This window comes from Nannospalax galili, unplaced genomic scaffold, assembly GCF_000622305.1.
Source record: "Nannospalax galili isolate Female #2095 unplaced genomic scaffold, S.galili_v1.0 scaffold463, whole genome shotgun sequence".
Classification (NCBI taxonomy): Eukaryota; Metazoa; Chordata; class Mammalia; order Rodentia; family Spalacidae; genus Nannospalax; species Nannospalax galili.
In genome coordinates, this window is record NW_008349529.1 from 1,802,841 (window position 1) to 1,820,674 (window position 17,834).

General features: G+C 40.1%; 1 protein-coding gene across 1 annotated transcript in view; it reads right to left on the reverse strand.

Moving 5' to 3' along the window:
- Window positions 1-1,792: 1,792 nt before the first annotated feature.
- Il26 (interleukin 26) overlaps window positions 1,793-17,834 on the reverse strand; it is a 37,825-nt gene continuing 21,783 nt past the window's right edge. The window contains 2 exon segments of the mRNA XM_008846981.1: window positions 1,793-1,879; window positions 1,965-2,030. Of these exon segments, the coding sequence (XP_008845203.1) occupies window positions 1,793-1,879; window positions 1,965-2,030 (153 nt within the window).

The window sequence follows — 17,834 nt, forward strand, 5'->3', positions numbered from 1 at the left end:
TAGATGTTTGCTGCTTCCCACCTTGTTCACAGAAGTTTCTTATTAAAGAGCTTGGACCTTTTTTTTTTTTTTTTTTTTTTAGTTTTATGTGTATGAGTATATTGCCTGTACGTGTGTTGTTGTTTTTTTTATTTTGAGTTCCTGCATGTATGTAAGTGCACCCAATGTCATACAATGCCCACAGAGGTCAGAAGAGGGCGTTGGATCCCCTGGAATTGGAGTTACAGACAATTGTTAGCTGCCACGCGGGTGCTGGGAATCAAACCTAGGTCCTCTAGAAGGGCAGTAGGTGTTCTTAACTGTTGCACCATCTCTCCAGCCCCAAGAGCTTATACTTTACAAGGATGGGTCAGGCCCTCCTCTTCCACACTTGGCCTCCCAATTAATGTACCTGTCCCTGGCACTGAGGAAGCCTATGAAGTCTAGAAAGGGAAACATTCCCCCCCCCCAATAGGATAACTCCTTTTAATTTCCTTTAATGATGTATATGTATATACTTTAAGAAGCCTCTATAGTTGTAGGTTTCCATATAACTTTTTCTAAAGGCCTTTAGTGTTACTTATCCCTCCCTATGCTCCCTCCTCTGCCCTGCCCTCCCATTCCCCACCCTCCTAGTCTAATGTTCCCCTTTCCCCCTTCATATCTCTACGTTCTACCAGCCCTCCCAGGAAGCCTCCCCTGATACCTGTGGCTGTTAGTGAGTTTCTTGACCTCTCTGAATTTTCAAATAGAAACATACATAATCAAAGCTAGCATCCAGCAATGAGAGAGAACATGTTTGTCTTTCTGAGTCTGGATTCCCTCACTCGGGTTGATCGTTTCCAGTTCCATCCATTTACCTGCGAATTTCATAATGGTATAGAGTCATTTTCAACACCATACTGTGTCTGCTTTTGAGTTTTCCTGATGCTTTTCCTGTTCTGCCCGACTGGGTTTTCACTTTGTGTTCCTACAAGTATGTGCACGTTGTACAATTCAAAAGCTTCCTGAGAAGGAAGGCAGAGCCTTCTACAACTTCCATTCCGTATATACTCACACAAAACTTATACCCACTGTGGCTACCTGACCAGGGCTGTCCAAGAAGGACAAAGGCCATATGACCAGGGTGGCGTCCTCATTAGAGCCATGGGATGACTGGTAGGTGAGCCAGGTTGGTTCCTCCATCTCTGGAAAAAGTGACAGGAAACCTGAAAGCATTTTGAAACCTGAATGTCATGGCTTGACTTTTTACTAAACTGGTATCTGTGGGTAGGTTAACATAAGCTGCTTCCAATTTCATGTGTTTCTAAGTTGGACCAAAATGAGGCAGTGGAAATTCATTAAAACACAGCCTTTTCCAATGCACAAGAACATTCTACCCGGAAGTTTGTAAGATCGTCCTCCATGGTAGATATGTACATGTGTCCTAGTTAAGAATGCATTCATGGAGCTGGAGAGATGGCTCAGCAGTTAAGAGCACTGACTGCTCTTGCAGAGGACCTGAGTTCAATTCCCAGCACCCACATAGCGGCTATGAACCATCCTTAACTCTGGTTCCAGGGGAATCTGACACTTTAGTAACAATTAATTTAACTCTAAAACCTTACTACTATAAATTTTGAACCACCTAATATAGCTGTCAGCAATATATGTACAAAATTTTCAAAAGAAATATGGTGTTATAAATTGATTTCTAGTGGCTCTACTTGTATTTCAAAAGAATTGTTAAATAATCAATGTACTTGGCTTAATTGATTTCTATTTCTCCTTGTGTTTTAAAAGAACTGCTAAATCAATGTACTTGGCTTTTTAATTACTGAATGTTTCCCAGGAGCTCTTTAATCCAAGACAGAAGAACGTTCAATTCACAGATGCCTTTATAGATTCCTTTGTTTCCAATCTATGGATAAAAGAGACATGAGAAGACAATGTTTTTCATATTTTAAAAAACAAAGCACTCAAAACCAAGAATTTGGACTACTTACCCCATAAAACAATCTTTTCATTCTAGTGATAGAGCTCATCTCTCTAGCTGATGATGCACAGGAAATCTAAGAGATCAACAGGAAGTTCAGATAAAATTACTAATGAGGGATAATGGTCTTTCATCCATCCAACAGAGGTATCAAGTACTGGGCATTGGACATGCACTGATAAGGAAATAAGGCTTGGACAGTTTCATGGGGGAAGCAGATCATAGAAAAGGAAACAAAAAATAAAAACTTACAAACTACAACTAAAGACAGGTTTACACTGTATACATTTGTGTGATAGAGTATTAAGCTGCTTTCATTGGGTGGTAGGGAAGTGTTCCTTTGAAAAGTCACATTTAAACTGAGATTCAAAGAATGAAAAGGGGACGCAGCGAAAAGAGGAGAAGTTATGGCGGAAACACAGAGAATAAGTGAAGTCGAGGGGAAGGTGTCCAAATGCCCTGAGGTAGGGAAGAGCTTAGCGCCCTCTAGAAGCATGCCTAGAGCCCATCAAGCAAGACCAAGAGCAATGTAGATACCAGGGTGACAGGGCAAAGACAGAAAAACACTTGCTTTCTGGAAGATCGCTCGGCTATCTTGACAAGCCAGAGTGCAATCTTTAGTGTAGAGGGCAGGAGAGCACACACAGGAAATGCCTGTTACCACGGGGAGCTTGTTGCCTAGCCAGGGTGGCCACAAGTCTTTGTGCAGGGATTTCCAAACCCAATCTGAGTGTAGGAATCAAATAGGAAAAGAAATTAGCAACTTCCACTATTCTTCCAGATTTTCACAAGGTTAATTAAAGAAAAGGGAAGAGAAGGAAAAGATAGAAATGTTATTCACTCAGCTTTTATTCATAAAATCTTAGAGCTGCTATAGGCCTTAACGTTTATGACAGAATGCATGAAATCTGGTGGGGTAGGTAGGCTATGGGGGGTTACAGAGAGGGGAGGGGGTATAAACATGATTAAGATGTTTTGTATGAAATGCACAAAAATTTAATTATAAAAAATCTTGGATCTGAATTAGACAAAGGAGATTTTTTTTTTAAGCTGGATCATTCTCCAGTTTTGGAAGACAAACAAGTCCCAGGTGATTTAGAAACTCACTTAAGGTGTCACAAGAGATCTTGCTTTGACAAGAAGTCTTGATGGTCTATGCAGCCCTAATGAGAATGCTTAGCTGAACGCAAATGAAAGTGGCTTCATGGCAGTGCCCTCTAAAGTGAATGACGTATGGCTAAGGTCAGCCTTCAGTCTCTGTAGCGGTGTTGGGGTCATAACTCTGCCAAAATGAGGACTGTAGTATCAGGTCGAAATAAGGACTGTAGTACCAGGTCGCTCTGCACAAAGAGGAAGAGACTCTTGCTGTGTAAGCAGGAAACACGAAGGCTGAGAACTGTCTGGAGGATTCCTGAACACCGGCTTAGAGTGGCCAGGACTGAGCACCAAACTATGCAGTATATAGTCCTGCAGTTTGGTGTGGGTGCAGTGGGTACAACTTAGTCTTCATACTAAATGTGCATAAGCCCGTTTTTAATAATAATACCATGTGGCTGGAGAGATGGCTCAGCAGTTAAAAGCACTAACTGCTCTCCCAGAGAACTTGAGTTCGATTCCCAGCACCTACATGGTGGCTAACAACAATAAGTAACTCCAGTTCCAGGATCCAATGCCCTCTTCTGATCTCTGTGGGCACTGCACGACACAGGTGCACTTACATACATGCAGGCAATGTAAAATAAAACTAATAAATAAAATAAAACTAATAAATAAAATATTTAAAAAATAATAGGGGCTAGAGAGATGGCTTGGTGGTTAAGAACACTGGCTGTTATTGCAGACAAGCCGGGTTCAAATCCCAGCACCAACATGGCAGCTAACAACTGTCTGTAACTCCAGTTTTAGGTGATCCATCAACCTTTTCTGTCCTCTGCAGGCATTGCACAGCAGGAGTGCACTTACATACATGCAGGTAATATACTCACACACATCAAATAAAAATAATAAAATATTTTTTAAACAAGGATCTCTAGATAGGCTGACTAGATTCAGCAATGGACTTGCACTGGGGAATGGCTGGGGGTGCCGACAACACAGTGGACAGTAACAGGGATGACAGTATATGGGCTCCAGTGGTGGGGGGGGGCTATAGGAGGGTGCCATTTGGGAAGTGGGAATATAGATGAATAAGATTGTTTGGGATGTTCTGTATGATATGCACACAAAAAATCAACAAATAAAAATGACATATTTGAGGAGGAAGCATAAAAATTTACTTCATGTTATTAGTAGAGGTGATAAACATTACCATTGAAATCTACCTGATGACTTTATATCCATACTCAGGTGCCAAGGATCCAAGTATAACCAACTGTGACTAGTAATCATCAGATATATAGAGATTAGAGACACATGTGCAAACATCTGAATGTTAGCAGCATTTAAAAATGAGTCTTTCTGTAGGAAACAGCATATTTTAAAATGAAATGGAGATCTTTTTTAAAGGTTAAAAACTCATTCAATTTTATGTCTTACAGGGTCTATACTGAGTTCAATATTGTATAACTGTATTAATTTAACTGTGAACCTAAAAATTTACAGCCACTTTTGAAAGAGATGTATTCTTGCTCTGGAAATTGTTATTGAATATGTTAAAGCTATAGTGAAATGCTTCTTCTAATCATGTGGTTATTAAAAAAATTTTTTTAAATAATATAGCACCAATCCCTCATAGGTGGGTATATATCCTGATATAACACCAGGAGCCAGTTAAATGGAAAGGAAACCCAAAGGTAAAGGAAAGAGCCTGAAAAAGGGGGTTAGTAGGGAACAGATGTTACCAGTGGGGAGGTGAGGAAGTGGAGGTGTTCAGCCGGGAGAGGATGGGGGAAAGACATGCAGGGGATCATGGGAGTGGGAGAAGGGAACTTAGGAGAGGGAGGATGGTGGAATGCAGGTTGTTGGGGGAGGGTGGGGAATTTAGACAGGGGAGAGAGGAGGCAGGTCGGACGGGCAGGGGGGAGGAGACATGAATGGAGCTTGGTGTGGGAAACAGGGAAATGTGTTGGCTCAGGAACCCTCTGAGAAATACACATGTTGTGTGCATCTGCATACCTGGGGGCTGTATGGCAAGGAGCACAATGCCAGACAGGAGGGACCTCCCATCAAGTTGCTGGTCAGTGTAGTCCAAAAGACTCCCAAAATAACACGGGCTATTGCCTGAGCCCCTGATTGAGCCCAGAACTTGAAGGTAAGACCCTACTGCTGAAGACATGACGTACTTTGGTCACAGGACTTGGAACAATGGAGCTGGAACCAACCTGGAACCCTTCTCTCTGAAGACTAACTCTCATAGTTCTAGATACTACGCAAGCTGCTAAGGGAGAAAATCAACCAATGGCCCAACCTATCTCTAAAGCCTAATAACTACAACCACTGGCACAGCAAACTACCTGTTGGTGTAGTAGTGGCACTGGTATTTGGGGAAGGGGGTAACTAACAGCTATCTAATTGGACTTAAATGCTTTCAGTGGGAGGGACCTCATGGGTGGCACTGTAATTATAGCCAAATATACATGGTTGGAGAGGTCACAGATCCTAGAGAAACCCTATCTCTATCATATCTCTAGAAAAATGAAATTTCTTACCATATGCTAAATATGGATCCTTATATTTACAAACAAGTACACCACTAGTCAAAGAAGCCTCTCTGTGCAACAGATGGAGGCTACTGCAGAGTTCCACAACTGGTTATACACAGGGACTATATATCTGAGAGATGCCCAGCCGTACATGACACATCTACAGTGGAACCTCTACACCTAAGTCTCATGGAACATAGTGGAACTGCGGTGGAGAGAATACTTGTGCATCCCTCAACTCTCACCAGTGAAGCTTCCTTATGCAACAGTGTGTGAGATACACAGAAGACCACAACTGGCTAAGTTTAAGATAGTAAGAGACTCAGAGTGTGTGTCCCAGGATAGGACTCCTGTATTAAACCTCACCCACACATGGCTCAGGGACCATTGCACAGGAGGGTGTGGAAAGATTGTAAGAGCCAGAGCTTGTCCATGGACATAGGGAAACAGAGGCTTTCAGGTCACTGGAAGCTTGCCCGCATGAACTTGTGGCAGTGTTGGCATAGTGCATAACACCTATGCCGACTCAATCAGACCCGATGTGGAGTGAGGGAAATGAGTGGCAGGCCCGGCCTTAGCCTGGAACTGTTGGTAACTGACTACTCTGGATGAGGGTGAGTAGATCTTTAAGATCTCTAGATGGGCTGACTAGACTTCAAGGGATGAACTTGCTCCTAAGGACATCTGGATACAAATACTTGACCAGATAGGATTTAACATATATGACAGAATGCATGGGTCTGGTGGGAATGGGGAGCTATGGGGGAAGAGATGGGGAAGGGGGTCAAAATTTGATTAAGAGCTATTTTATGAAAACATTAATAAATAATATTAAAGACAAAAGGAAAGAAATGAAAAAATTAAAAAGGGTTAAATGTTAAAATAATAATAATAACAAATACCACTATACTTTATGTGTCTGCAGTCATTTGCTAGAGTTTAAAAATAAATACTAAAGACACTGAAGGTAGGAGACCAAGAAGCAACCAAATTCTGGAAAGTATCATTTAAATAGCATTAAGGCATTCCTATAGACTCTGTGTGCATGTTCATGTGTGCATGCATGTGTATTCAAGTGCATGTGCTCATGTATGCTCATGTGTATGGGGGCCAGAAGTTGACATCAGATGTCTTCTTCAATCATTCTTCACCTTATTTTCTTAAGCAGAGTCTCTCACTGAACCTGGGGCCTATCAATGGGGCTAGACTGGCTGACCAGCAAACCCCAGGGATCCTCCCATCTCCACATCCTCATCAGTGACCCCTGGCTTTTTATATGGATGCTGGGGCTCTGAGCTCATCCTCATGCTGATATGGCAAGTGCTTTACCTATTGAGCTAACTCCCCATCCCCTGCTCAGACCTTTCAACATCCCACAGTAGGGTGGGAAGTGCCAGAAAGACTCTGATCCCTTTCACATCTAATGCATAAACCACGGACAAAAAGCCAGGGGGTGCACAACGAGAAAATCGGATTTGTTGAAAGAAACGTCGCCAGGGCCAGCGTTGCCTTTAGAGAGCACTCGAGCCGGGGCATCCTTTCGGAAGCTGGAGTTGTTTGCTGTAAAGAGCCTGATAAAGCTCTGACCCAGAAGCTTCTCATTTGCTTAACTTTGGAAATGTGTCCATAGACCTGGTGGGATAACTAGTTTCCCTATTAGAAACTTAAAGGAAATTCCAAGAATGATTTCCTTTGCTTTTGCATTTTGGTACATAGTTGCAGGTTCTGAAATTGTACTGCACAACAAAAGGGTCAGCAGTTTTATTGTCAGAATGGCCAGGTGCTTTTACAAACTGAAGCAGATATGAGGCAATTTCTTTTTTAAAATTTTATTTATTATTTTTATTTTATGTGTATGACTGTATTACCCACATGTGTGTAAATGCGCCCGTGTCATGCAGTGCTCATAGAGATCAGAAGAGAGCATCGGATCCCCTGGAACTGGAGTTGTAGATGGTTGTTAGCTACCATGTAGGTGCTGGGAATTGAACCTGGGTCCAAGTAGTGCAATGCCACAGAGGTCAGAAGAGAGCTTCTGATTCCCCTGGAACTGGAGTTAAGGATGGTTCGTAGCTGCCATGTGGGTGCTTAGAATTGAACTCTGGTCCTCTGCAAGAGCAGTCAGTGCTCTTAACCACTGAGCCATCTCTCCAGCCCCGAAGCAATTTCTTAATAGGGCTGGAATAACTACAGGCCAACTCAAAAGCAGGTATCAGATGGCCATGTGGTAAGAAATGCAGACAGAAACCTTTCCATTCACTATAAGTCAACACACACTGCATACTTACTATACACTGGTCATACAATAGTGCCTCTGTCACACAGCACTGATCCATTTAACTTAAAAAATGACATGGTGAAAATCAACTCAGGACACAGATGGTGGTTCACAGTCTGTGGAGAGACCAGGTATCAGATGGCCATGTGGTAAGAAATGCAGACAGAAACCTTTCCATTCACTATAAGTCAACACACACTGCATACTTACTATACACTGGTCATACAATAGTGCCTCTGTCACACAGCACTGATCCATTTAACTTAAAAAATGACATGGTGAAAATCAACTCAGGACACAGATGGTGGTTCACAGTCTGTGGAGAGACAGGGTGGCACAGAACGACAGTACTATGTGGCGAACACCATGAAGAAAGCAAAATACAACTCCAGGAGACAGGGAGAAGCAATCTGACTGCACACCAGAGAGCTTCCAGAAGGAGAAAACAAGTGAGCTACATCTTGAAAGATGAGTGGAAGACAGGGGAAGGGACGAACAGTGAGAGGAAGCAAGAGGCAGCAGGCTGAAGACAGCAGATATGAGTGCAGCATGGGGCTGGGGAGCCGGCTCAGCAGGTAAGAGTGCTTGCTGTTCTAGAGGACCTGGGTTTGGTTTCCAACCCCCTCATCACCAGCTCACAACCACTGGTAACTCTAGCTCCAAAGGACCTGGTGCCCTCTTCTTGGCTCCACAGGTACACACACACACACACACACACACACACACACACACACACAAATTTAAATAAATATTTTTTATAAAACAAAGGAGAGATGACTGCAATATACCTCAGGTCCCAGCTGAAATCCCCACTCTAGCCTGTCTCAGTTACAGTCCCAACCTCCATCCATGGCAGCCCACCCTTCTGCCTGCTCCCCTCACAGCTCCTCACAACCTGAGGCCAGCAGAGGCAGGCTGAAAGCACTCTCAGCAAGCTCCTTGAATGCAGACCCATTAACTAACAACTAATTTTTTGCTGAGTCCCCAGGCTCCGGGCTCCTACTCATCAAATACTGATAACAAATGTGTGTTGACTAACTCAGTCCGCAAATGAAAAGCAAACATCAGCCTCCTTCAGGACCCACAGCTTCCAGGTTCAATAAAAGTATGAAATGGCCTAGGCATTAGTGAGCATTAGGAAACCAGGTAAACAGCACAGTCCTCAGTGTGTGTTCCCAATATCCTCATGCATTTGATAAACAGGATTTTATTGTAGTATGCTATATCACACTGTAGGCACACAACCACTGGAAAATGGAAAACTATACACAAAAGCTATGTAAGGGCATTTCTTTGGGAGGGTCTTAATTTTTTAATGTATTGTTTGAGAATATCATACATGCATATAATGTTTTGATCAAATCCATCCCATTCCTTCCTCTCCCTCCCCTCCAACCTTCCTCCACCATTTTTCCCTCTCAATTCACATACTCTGTTTTAAGCCTCCTGAATTCACTCAGTGCTGCCAGTAGATGCATGGGTCTGGGGCCGTCTGCCAGAGCACGAGAAGCCTATCAGGGCTCTGTCCCTGAGGAAAACGGTCTCTCCCTCCCCCAGAAGCTACCAGTTGCCAGTGTCTCCTCACCTAGGGGTGGGGCTTCATGAGCACCCCCATCTATGGTGGAATTTGGCTGGTTTGGTCTTGTGTAGGTCTTGTGAGTGCTTTCACAGCCACTGTGAGTTCATATGTCACATCCTTGTCATGACGAGAAAACAGTGTTTCACAGCAGTCCACCACCTCTGGCTCTTAAAATCCTTTTTGCCCCCTCTTCCATGATGATCCCCAAATTTAGGGACAAGAAGTGTGATATAGATGTCCCATTTAAGTAAGAGAATTTTTTTCTATTTACCTCTACAAACAACTTCAGGCTGGATCACAACTACCTTTTTATCATTGATGGGTTGGTCAGTTGGAAGGATATTTCAGTTGTCTTTAATGGCTAAGATAGTTCCTACTGTGTCATGTTCTTAGTCTTGGATAAAAAAGGGGGCTGGAGAGATGGCTCAGGGGTTAAGTGCACTGGCTGCTCTTGCAGAGGACCTGGGTTCGGTTCCCAGCATTCACATGGCAGCTAACAACCATATATAACTCAAGTTCCAGGTGATCCAGCTCCCTCTTCTGGACCTCTGCAGGCATTGCATACATGGGTGCACTTAGATACATGCAGACAAAACACTCATACACATATAATAAAGATAATTTTTAAATGATAAATAAAAGATTTAAAAGGCAAATCAATGTAACTGCAGTAATAAAGCAGGTGTCAAATTTTGTGAAAAATCTTATTCACTGACATTTTATATAGTTCTTTTACATGAGGACCTACAGATAGCCACCTAGGTACATTTAAGGCAATGATTGAGAAGCGTGTACTTATAAAACCTGGTTTGAAAACAAACTAAAAAAAAAAAAAAATGCTAGTTTAGCAGGCACCCAGACACCAGCACACCAGCAAAACAGAGAGACCAGAAAGGTCCATAGGAAACTCCGAAAGAAAGCAATAAAATGTAGCATTATTTAAAGAAAGCAGGATTGAATGCAGACTAAGCTTGCATGAGAGAGACTAAACTATAGGGCAGGAGGCTCTGTGCAAAATCAAATTCACAATCAGATATTTAATATTTAGCAAAATAAATAAATAACAAGCATCAACAACCAAGTAAATATGTGACAGAGCAAGAGTTTTTAAAACTGTGCAATTTTTATATGCTCCAAAACTAGAAGAATCATCTAATATAGGTAAGCATACATAATCCTGTCTACTTAGAATAATTGTAGATGCTTAACGAAACATCTTTCCATGTTCCAACCACAGAGAAAAAATTAAATTTCAAAAACCTTAACTACAAGCAGAGTTTAAGGTAGGATAACTTTATTGCAGGTTTTTTTTAATTCTCTGTATAATTACCACTCGTCAAAATGAGTCCTTATAATCTAGCATATGAAGAAAATTCCTAGCCCAGCAATAGAGCTCTGCATCGTAATTTTGATAGAGATCTTATATATCATTAACCAAGCCGTGAATCTGTTAACAAAAAGATTTTATAAATTAATGAGGAAATACATTTACTATAGATTATCTCTTCTTATTTAAGCAAAATACTACTGTAAATTATATATATTATACATTGTAACTAAGATGAGGCACTAAAAAGATACTAGACCGTGTAAGTAAAACACTCTCTTAGGGGCTGGAGAAATAGCTCAGTGGTTAAGATCCCTGACTGCTCTTGCAGAGGATCTAGGTTTGATTCCCAGCACCAACATAGAGGCTAACAATCATCCATAACTCCACTTCCAGGGGATCTGATGCCTTTATCTGACCTCTGCGGGCATAGCACAACACAGGTACACTTATACACATGCAGGCAATACACTCTTGGACATAAAATAAAACACTCTCAGAGATTGGTGAGAAGTTGTAATTTTTTTTTTCTTTTTGGTCTTTTTGAGACAGGGTCTCCCTGTAGCCCCAGCTGTCCTGGAACTCACTATGTAGACCTGGCTGGCCTTGAACTCACAGAGATCTGCCTGCCTCTGCCTCCCGAGTGCTGGGATTAAAAGCGAGCGCCACCATGCCTGGCTGAGAAGTTGTAATTTTTTTAAATAAAATCAATGTCCTGTGTATATGAAGCAGTGAAGAAAGACAGTAACGGTGTGCAGTGCCACATGCCTACAATCTTAACATTCAGAAGGGGAGACAGGAGGACAGTGAGTGACTCCAAGGTCAGCTTCAGGTATATAGAAACTTACAGAGAAAGACCCTGTCTACAAAAAGAGGAAAGAATAAGAAAAGCACAAAAAAGACAATTTTACAGAAGAACTGCATGCTAAACACTTTACATTATTTTACTTATTTTTCCCATCAACTCTAGGGCAAGGTCACTGTTACTGTCGAAGGCATGGGGATTAGACTTTGCTGCTAATTAAAAATAAAACATGATTAGTCTCACACCTTATTTCTTATTTTAACAGTTGGAGCCTTTGCAATTGAAAAATTAAAATTACAAGGATGGATAATGGGCAGTGTTTCACAAGTTGGAAAGCTAATTGGAGTTGATGCTATAAATTACTCTGCCTTTGAGGAACAGAGACACAAATATTCCATTTGCTAACACATCAGATTAGAAATGTAATTGTATGCAATAAATGTGGAAAAAATTTGTCTTTCTAAGTACCAGTTACTCTTCAGACTCTCAAAATGTTAATTAGAGGATGAAATGTCGAAAACTAATGGAATTTTTTTCACTTTCAACTTTGATCACTAGCAATTAGGCAAAATTATTTTAGCACTCCAATAAGGCAACTGTTAAATTTCCCTTTCAAGTCTAAGAATATTTGAGCTCTGTAAGAATTTTTAAATGCCCCCTGTAAGGTCAGCAAGATGGCTCCGCAAGTAAAGGTGCTTGCTGCCAAGCGTAATGACATGAGTTCAATCCATGGTGGAAGGAGAGAACCAACTATTGCAAATTGTCCAAGTTGTCCTCTGACTGCCACATGCAGACCATACACATGCACACGCGCGTGCGCGCGCGCGCACACACACACACACACACAAATAAATGTAATCAAAGAAATAAGTAAAATGTATCCTGTGTATACATAAGCCAACTTTTCAAAGGCCATGTTTAGAGAAGATTATAAAAATGAAGTTTGTATTGCACATAACTTCTTTGAACAGATACTATCCAACTAATTAAATTGAATTATTCAAACCCAACTAACTGTAAAGTAAGTTTTGCTTTATATTTTGGATTTTTTTATTCTTGGAGTTTGCATATAAAACAGTGAGTATGATTGTGAAATTTTTGTACATATATATCATTTCATTTTAATTTGGATTTTTAAACTTTTTATTATTTTCATTTTCATTTTTATTTTTTGGGGACAGGGTCTAACTCAAAAAGGGCCCCTTAGAGAAAGCAGAAAAGTTTATCAGAAATAGAAAATAATTAATGTCCATGAGTTAATAATGAATCAAAGAGAAAATGACCATGGAACTAACGATTCATTGATCATTGTGGTAAAATGTTAGAAAATGAATTCTTTATGTTTAAAACTGGTAAAGAAAAAGAATTAAGTATTTGCCCTGTCCTTCTTATATGATGTTTCTCAAGTTAACCAAATAGTAAAAAATGGATTTTGTTTACAGAGTTATCCCAGCCTATTATAAAAAAGGAATAACAGATTTTTTAAAATAATGTTTTGCAATGCCTTATGAATTAATGGACTTAGACAATAATTATCAATGGTTATTAACATTGTAAAAATAGAGACCATGTGTTACATACCTCAGTGGGAATACATAACACTGCCTATGAAATGTTCTAGCCAAAGAAACCAAGCCTGCTTCTGTTTAAGCCTGCATGTATAATTATGTAAAATAGAAATATTAGATGATGATGCTAAGAGTAAACCTGGTCCTACATAAAAGAGTGAAAAATCTCAAGAAGCAAAACACAGAAGAGCAATGAGTTATAAGTCAATAAAGATGATAAAATCGAATCATTTAGAAAACCTATCAAAAAGACAAAGGAAAATAAAACAAAGAACAAGAAGCACATGTAAAATAAACAGCAAAGTGATAAATTTAAACTCAACTACAGTAATAACCACTTTAAATGTGAATGGTCTAGAGACAGTGAAACGGCTCATTGAGTAACAGTGCTTGTCATGCAAACCCGATGCCCTGAGTCCATGCCCCAGAACCCACAGTGAAAAGAACTGACTCCCAAAAGTTGTCAGCTGACCTCCACATAGCACACATTCTCTCCCTCTCTCTGTCTCTGTCTCTGTCTCTGTCTCTCTCTCTCCACACATACACACACACACACACACACACACACACACACACGCACAAATAAAAGTGAATTTTTAAAAATTTAAATGTGAGGGGCTGGAGAGAGGGCTGAGGCATTAAGAGCACTAGCTGTTCTTGCTGAAGACTTGGGTTCTAATCCCAGCACCCACATGGCAGCTAACAACAGTCCATAACCCCAGTTCCAGGGGATCTGATGCCCTTTTCTGTCCTCTTCAGGCACTGCACGACATGGGTGGACTTACATACAGGTAAGCATAATACGCATACACATAAAATAAAAATAAACCTTTTTTTTTAATTTTTAAGAACACCAATGAAAAGATTGTCAGAGTAGGTATTTTAGAAAACACAACTCAAACAGATGCTCCGTACAAGAAACTCACTTTAAATTAAATGAGACAAGCAGATGAAAGCAGATCTAGCATACTAATACTGATTTTTTTAAGCTGGAGTGAGTCTATTAGGATCAGCAGAAGTAGTTTCCAGAACAAAGAATATTATCAGTGACAAAAGGTCAACTGTATAATGATGAAAGTTCAGTTCATCAAACAGATGTGAAAATCATTAATTTATGTGCCTCATAACATTTTTTCAAAAATATATCAAAACAAAATCTGGTAGGCCATCAATGGAAAATAGAAGAACCCACAACTGTCAGAGGTGCCAATAACTGACATAATCAATAGGAAAAAAACTAGTAAAGACATGGAAAATTTTAAAAATATTCACAATTAAAGCTAATGGAAATTTATAAAATTTACTTAACTAAAAAGCAAAGTCCATCTTCTTTTGAAATCTACATAGAACATCTACTGTGCAGACAAAAGTCATGCCATTGTGCATAAGTCATCAAATACAAAAACATACAGAACGCATTACCTGACCAAACAGAATCATATTAGAAATCAAAACGAGGTGCTAGGGAGGTGAGGTGGTTCAATGTTTAAGAGCATATACACTATGGTCAGTTCCCAGAACCCACATGAAGTGGTTCACAAGCAGGGATACATGTCTCCAAGCAGCTTCCTCTAGTCTCAAGAGCACCTACTCACATGCATGTACTCACACACAGATGACACACACATAGACATAATTTAAAAATAATTAAAATAGCTCCTTTTAAAAAATAAATAAAAATGAGGAAAAAAAATCTCCCAAATGTACAGAAACTAGTACCTTCTAAAATAACTCATAGATCAAAGAAGAACTCAAAAGGGAAATTGAAGAGCTATTTAAAGAAAATAAAAATGAAAGTGCAATATATCAGGGGCTGTGGGACGGAGCTAAGCCAGAACTGAGAAGGGCGTTCATACACAAATGCCTAGAATGACAAGTTGGAAATTTTCAAAGTAGTTAAATCAAAGCCTCACCTTTCAACTTAAAATAAAAAGTTAAAAGATTTCAAAGTAATGATCCAAGCTTTCACCCTAAGAAACTAGAAAGAAAAGGGCAAATTGAACAGGACTCTAACAGAAAAAGGATGACAAAGTTCAAAACAGAAATCACTGAAATGAAACAAATAGGCAATAAAAAAATCAATACTAAAAACTGGCTCTGAAAAAAAAATTTGACTTGATTAATCATAGGGTTTTTTTGGTGTGGGGTTTTGTGTTTTTTTCTTAGAATTCCATACATGAGTATTATATTTGCATTCTTTCTATCTCTCCCAGTCCTGCTCCAGTTCCTCCCATGTTCCCCAACTCCCTCTCAATTTCTTGTCTTCTTCTTTGATTATTGTTACATATATATGCATACATTATACACACACACACTCACACACACATATAAAATGCACTGAGTTCATTTAGAGGTACTCATGTGTACCTGTGTCTAGGGCTGTCCACTTAGGATTAGATGACCTTTCAGGGAGAGCTAGTCTCTGGAGGAAACTGATCCTCCCTCAGCATCCACTGATTGCCTGTAACTCTTCATCTTGAAATGAGACCACGTGAAATTTCCCTCATCCAGCTTGGGATGCCAAAAGGTTATGTCATTTAAAAAAAATTTTTAATGATGTTCTAGTCAATCAATTAGAAAAAAAAGTGAAAAAAATTACAATATCAAAAGCTTAAAAAAGTAGCATCCTTCAATATGTAGGTATTAAAAGGATGTTAAAGAAATATCTTGGACAATTTTTTGGATATAAATTTGACAAATTTGATAAAATGAATAAACTATTGAAAGGCACAATCTACCGAAACGCAAACAATAAACTGAATAGCCTAGCATCTCCTAAAAATAGAATGTCATTTAAAATCTTCCTGCAAAGAAAACATTTAGCAAAACAATATTTTTTACTGATAAATAATATCAAATGTTTAAGAAAAAAATCAAAATGATTTAAAGTTATTACAAGAAAACTGTAGGCTAACATCCCTCATATGTATAGATGCAAAGTTTAACAAAGTTTTAATAAATTGACCTAATACTATATGAATGGAACAACACATTATTTCCTGAGTATGTCCTGAAAATGCAAAATTGACTTAACTAAAAATTTTCTCTGTGGAACTTAGATAAATGCACATTAAAACTACATTGAGATTCCATCTCACCCCAGGCAGAATGCCAGTCATCAAGAAACAAGTAACAGATCCAGACCAACCCAATTCCTCCCTCTGGTCCCCAGGAGCCCTCAGGGCCTCTTCCTGTCCACACCTCCATTTGCATCCCTGGGCAGCCCAGCCCCACAGTGCCTCCCGCAGTCTCATTCATCCTCCCAGCTCCCCCACCCCATCTCTCCTTCTAGCAGGGGGACTGGCACATTCCTCATCTTGGCACCCCAGACCTCTGGACTGACCTCTTGGTCCAGACTCCACACTGCTTCCTGATTCTTTGCATTCAGACCAACCCAATTCCTCTCTCTATTCCCTGGGAGCCCTCCAGGCCTCTTCCCATCCCCACCTACCTTTGCATCTCTGGGTGGCCCAGCTCCCCAGCTTCATGGGGGCAGCATCTTTCCTGGAAGGGGCCAGTCCTTAGGAGAAAACCTGAGAGCATCTGATCCTCATCCAACTGGGCCTCTGTGGGAACTCCTGAGCAGGACAATGAAATCAATATGGCCACTCCAATATAAAATCAAAAAACAGAACCTGAAGCCTAGACCAACCAGCTTTAAAGACCTCTACAATGAAAATTTTAAATCTTTAAAGAAAAAGATTGAGGAAGACACCAGAAGATGGAAGGACCTCCCATGCTCATGGATTGGAAGAGTTAATATTGTGAAAATGACCATCCTACTAAAAGCCATTTATAGATTCAATGCAATGCCCATCAAAATCCCAATGATCTTCTTTACAGAATTAGAAAAAAACATCCTAAGATTTACATGGAAAAACAAAAGACCTCGGAGAGCCAAAGCAACCCGAAACACTAAAAGCAATGCTGGGGGGGGATTACTATACCAGATTGTAAACTGTATTACAGAGCTATAGTCATAAAAACAACATGGTACTGGCACAAAAATAGACCCACAGATCAATGGAACAAAATTGAAGACCCAAATATGAGTACATGCAATTTCAGCCACCCAATATTTGACAAGGGGGCCAAGAACATTCACTGGAGGAAAGACAGCATGTTCAACAGATGGTGCTGGCAAAACTGGATCTCCACCTGTAGAAGAATGAAACTAACCCCCTATCTTTCACCTTGCACAAAAGTCAACTCCAAATGGATCAAAGACTTTAATGTGAAGCCTGAAACTCTGAAACTGTTAGAAGAAAACATTGGCAATAACCTAAAAGATATAAGTGAAGGAAAGGACTTTCTAAACCGGACACCAATAGCCCAGGAAACAAGGGCAAGAATTAACATGTGGGACCTCATTAAACTAAAAAGCTTCTGTACATCAAAGGAGACAACCAGGGAAGGGAACAGAAATCCCACAGAATGGGAGAAAATCTTCACTAGCAACACATCTCACAGAGGTTTAGCATCAAAATACAAAATGAACTCAAAAAACAAAGAATAAAGAAAAGAAGTAACCCAATTAAAAGAGGGACTAAAGAGCTGAACAGAGAGTTCTCAAAAGAAGAATTAAAGATGGCTAAGAAGCATCTTAAAAGATGTTCAATATCACTAGTATTTAGGGAAATTCAAATTAAAACCACTTTAAGATTTCACCTTACCCCAGTCAG